Here is a 4,214-nt window from a genome sequence, read left to right on the forward strand (position 1 = left end):
TGGGTTGGTTGTTTTTTTTGTTTTACGGCATATCAACCCTTTTCAGATTATTTAATGCCGAATCCAAAGATTTTGAAGAACATTTTTTTATTAGAGTATATTTGTTTTGTTTTTTTTTTAAGTCGGTTTCTATTTAACCCATAGTTGGGACCCTAACAGGTACTACCAGTTCGGGTCAGAGTGGACCTGTGAGCAATGGCAATTAAAGGGTAGCTCCAGCTCCACACTCCCTAAAGCCCGCAAGCTGGGGCTTCACCACCGGATGTAGTTTAAGGTCATATCCAGGACCAGAGAAAAAGGCATCCCCCACTAAGCACCGAAGTCTATATAGTACACTTCCAATTTTACCTTTACCTGCTTTTGATTATTATTATTATTATTATTATTATTATTATTATTATTATTATTATTAATGTTATTAATGTTGTTGTTATTATTATTATTATTATTATTATTATTATTATTATTATTATTTTATTATTAACTATTTTATCCTATTTCTTCATTCTAAGTTCTTATCATAATGTCATGAAGCTAGTTTTTCTATATTTGTATGCTGTATAATTATGGTCTTTCTATTCTGATGAGAAGCATTTAGCTTCGAAATGCTATAGCCTAATCTTTTTTAAATTCATTTTTCCATTAACCTTTCTCTACTGTTCTAATGATATATACATTTTTTTCTTACATTTTCACCCCAAACAAGGCACATTGCAACTTTGTTGTAGGGGGCTACTATCGGGGACATAAGAACCAGGGGTACTGTGTAGGAAGTTGGGGAGCAAGATGTCGGTTCACGTTGCACTTGCACTTCTGCATGTCAGTGAAGTCGGGGAAGCAGGGACTCGGAAGGGAATTCCAAAGTTTAGCTGCTCTGGGGAAGAAACTACTGGAGTAGAAGGCTCTCTTGCATCTAGGGATCACTACTGTTAAGTGGTGGGATTTAGCTGCTTGTCGGGTTTGTCAGGGGTATTTACGTCGTGGGGGCACAAGTGCTTGCAGTTCGTCAGAGCATTCTCCGTTAAAGTATAATTAAGTTATAAATAACTGATACTCCCCAGCTTTCATTTTAATATTATATATATGTGTATATATATATGTATATATATACATATATATATATATATATATATATATATATATATATATATATACTTCATTTAATCGCATACATACGAAAATATAATTTGTGCGTAAATTTTCAGTATTTACTTCAACAGTGCTCAAGACATAGGGAGAGCTAGCTAGTAAGTTCTAAAAATATATATGGCAATAAAGCTACACAGAATATTCCGCGTTTCATTCTCGTGAGAATTCGTCAGGCGTATGCCTGATTTTTTTTAACTTACTATATATATATATATATATATATATATATATATATATATATACTTCAGCGTATGCCTGATTTTTTTAACTTACTATATATATATATATATATATATATATATATATATATATATATATATATATATATATATATATATATATATATATATATACTTTAGCTGGCCGCCTGGTCTTGCCCGCTTATAAAATGTGCATAAATATCAGATTTTAATCCATACAGAAACTGAAACACGTGCACGCGAGTATTATGTTTTTTTTTTTTCTAAACACTTCACTTATTGTAAGTAAAAAAAAAAAAAGAAAATACTAAGGCTGAGATCGAACCCAAAACCTAAAGTTAGGAATAAAGTACGATAAACGTTAGGTCGGCTTGACACGTTCTTTAAAAGGTGTTTTAAATCCTACTAATGGTTAACACGATGAATCTGTCATGTGCATGGGCATTCGTAGAACAGTTAGTAAATAGATTTTTAAAAATCCGACGCTCCCACCCCCAACGTACCAATTTTTTGCAATTTTGACCCTTAGCTGCCGCTTTTCCCGGATGAAAACGGATTAAAAACTGCCCACGTGTCTGAATATCTTATATAGTAAATTTGAAGTCTGTCGATCCAAAATTCGTTGAGTATATAGGTTGAGCAATGTCCTCACACACACATTCTCACTTATTCATATATACATATGTATATATATATATATATATATAGTCATCCGCATACAGTACTGTTTCGCTGTATCACAGCTCATCAGAGCGGCTAGACAGATAACCACCTCAAGCCAGGATTTAATTATCATTGCCCCCTGGTCCACTCTGACCCGGAGTGGTTGTACCTGTTAGGATCCCAACTATGGATTAAATAGAAACTGACTTGAAAAAAAATTCTATTAAAAACTCTTCAAAATCACTGGATTCGGCATTAAATGACCTAAAAGGGTCGATATGCCGTAAAACAAAAACAACCAAACATTCTATATATATATGTATATATGTATATATATGTGCATATATATATATATATGTATATGTGTGTGTATATGTATATATATATGCATATATGTATATATATATATGTATATATATGCATATATGTATATATATGTATATATATGCATATATGTATATATATGCATATATATATATGTAAATATATGTATATATATGCATATATCTATATATATATATATATATGTATACATATGTATATATATGTGTATATGTGTGTGTACGTATATTTTATCTATAAACTTAAAAGGAAATAATAAGCGAAACAGTAAACACGAAAAGAACCCAAACTCATAAATTTGTTTAAATCGTAGCGAAAAATTCTCATACGTATATATATATATATATAGATATATATATAAAAAAAAAAAAAGGTCGTAATTTCTTACCTGCAATTAACGGGATAAGGTAACAAATCCATGCCTTCCTGTTAGTTTTTTCCATGTTTGGTAAAATAATTGTTTTCTTTTGCTTTTTTGTTTTTTTTTAAATGTTGATTAATTTGTTGGCTTTTTTTTGTTTTTGTTAACTTTAAATTTTTATCCAAGAATTATATATGTATTTTTAACTTAATAATAAACAAGCATCCAATATTGCCGTTGCTCCACTTAAAACGCAGAGCTAGAAATATGTACGGGAAAAAAAAAAAATTTAATCGAAGAAAGCAAAAATATACAGGTCGGTGTGACGGGAATTATTTGCAGGTACTCCGTAGAATGGTCTTTTTTTTTTTGTTTGTTTGTTTGTTTGTTTTTCTTGTTTGTTTTTCTTGTTTTGTTTTAATTACAAAAAAAAAACGAATATAAATATACTGTTTTTGTTTTTTGTTTCGTAATTTCTTTTTTATTTATAAATACGTATCTATCTCAATGGTTATTTAGCTAATGCACACGTATATAATTGTATTCGCTTCGGTTTATTTTAGTTTTTTAAAGAACCCTTGAAACGTACCGATACCCTTTGAAAAGGTCCATCCTAGATAGCTATCTTCATATGTACGTATCCTTAATCATAAACACATTACATATATCTGCTAACACTTCCCCTTACACGCACCTGCATATATATACATATGCATATACATTTATATATCAATACACATACATATTTATATATCACTATACATATATATTTACATATCACTATACATATATATTTACATATCAATATTTACCTTAAAAATTAGCTATTGCTCGCGTGTTGTAAGATTGCTTTCAGTAACAGGCGAATCTGTACAAATGTATATATATATATATATATACGTAAAGATATAGTAGTCTAAATACTGTCTTGTATCCTGGGATATAATTTCCAGTATCGGTTAAGTCTCCGTATAAAAGAGGACAGGTCTATGTGCATTTACATATCCGCAAGAACCTTATGCGCACAGCACGCTGACGGTTGCCTATATAAACTTAATTTACGAAAACCGTGTAATCGTCTTTCCTGTTTTAATGCGTGCTCTTGCGTGCGTTGAGACGCGATGGGCACTAGAATCTTCTGAAAGTAAATACCGCCCCTTAAAATCACTGCAAATATGGTACGAGTTACCAAAACTATTATGCAACCTAAGCAATATGACTATATACACGTATATAATTTTTTTTAATTGAATTTATATATACTTATATACATATATGTATAAATATATGTATATATGTATATATGTATATATATATAAATATGTGTGTGTGCGTATGTGTGTATATGTATGTATGTGTGTGTATAGTTGTGTACGTGTGTATTTATTTGAGCGTGCACGGGTTACGAATTGTAAATTGACTTTTACACGCGCGAGTGTGCGCACGTGTGTGTCGCTCTCGTAGAATCACGGTCGAATATGAATTTTCATCTGCAGGAT

General features: G+C 30.7%; 1 protein-coding gene across 1 annotated transcript in view; it reads right to left on the bottom strand.

Annotated features, from left to right (window-relative positions):
• The window catches only part of LOC145265574 (uncharacterized), a 661,618-nt gene extending 658,172 nt beyond the window's left edge, over positions 1 to 3,446 (bottom strand). Inside the window, exon 1 of the mRNA XM_080121546.1 lies at positions 2,743 to 3,446. Within this exon, the coding sequence (XP_079977672.1) occupies positions 2,743 to 2,797 (55 nt within the window). The 5' untranslated portion in view covers positions 2,798 to 3,446. The remainder of the gene's footprint in view (positions 1 to 2,742) is intronic.
• Between the last annotated feature and the right edge of the window lie 768 nt (positions 3,447 to 4,214).

The sequence above is a fragment of the Euprymna scolopes genome, chromosome 40 (genome assembly GCF_053919585.1).
Source record: "Euprymna scolopes isolate OS-2025 chromosome 40, ASM5391958v1, whole genome shotgun sequence".
NCBI classification, from domain to species: domain Eukaryota; kingdom Metazoa; phylum Mollusca; class Cephalopoda; order Sepiida; family Sepiolidae; genus Euprymna; species Euprymna scolopes.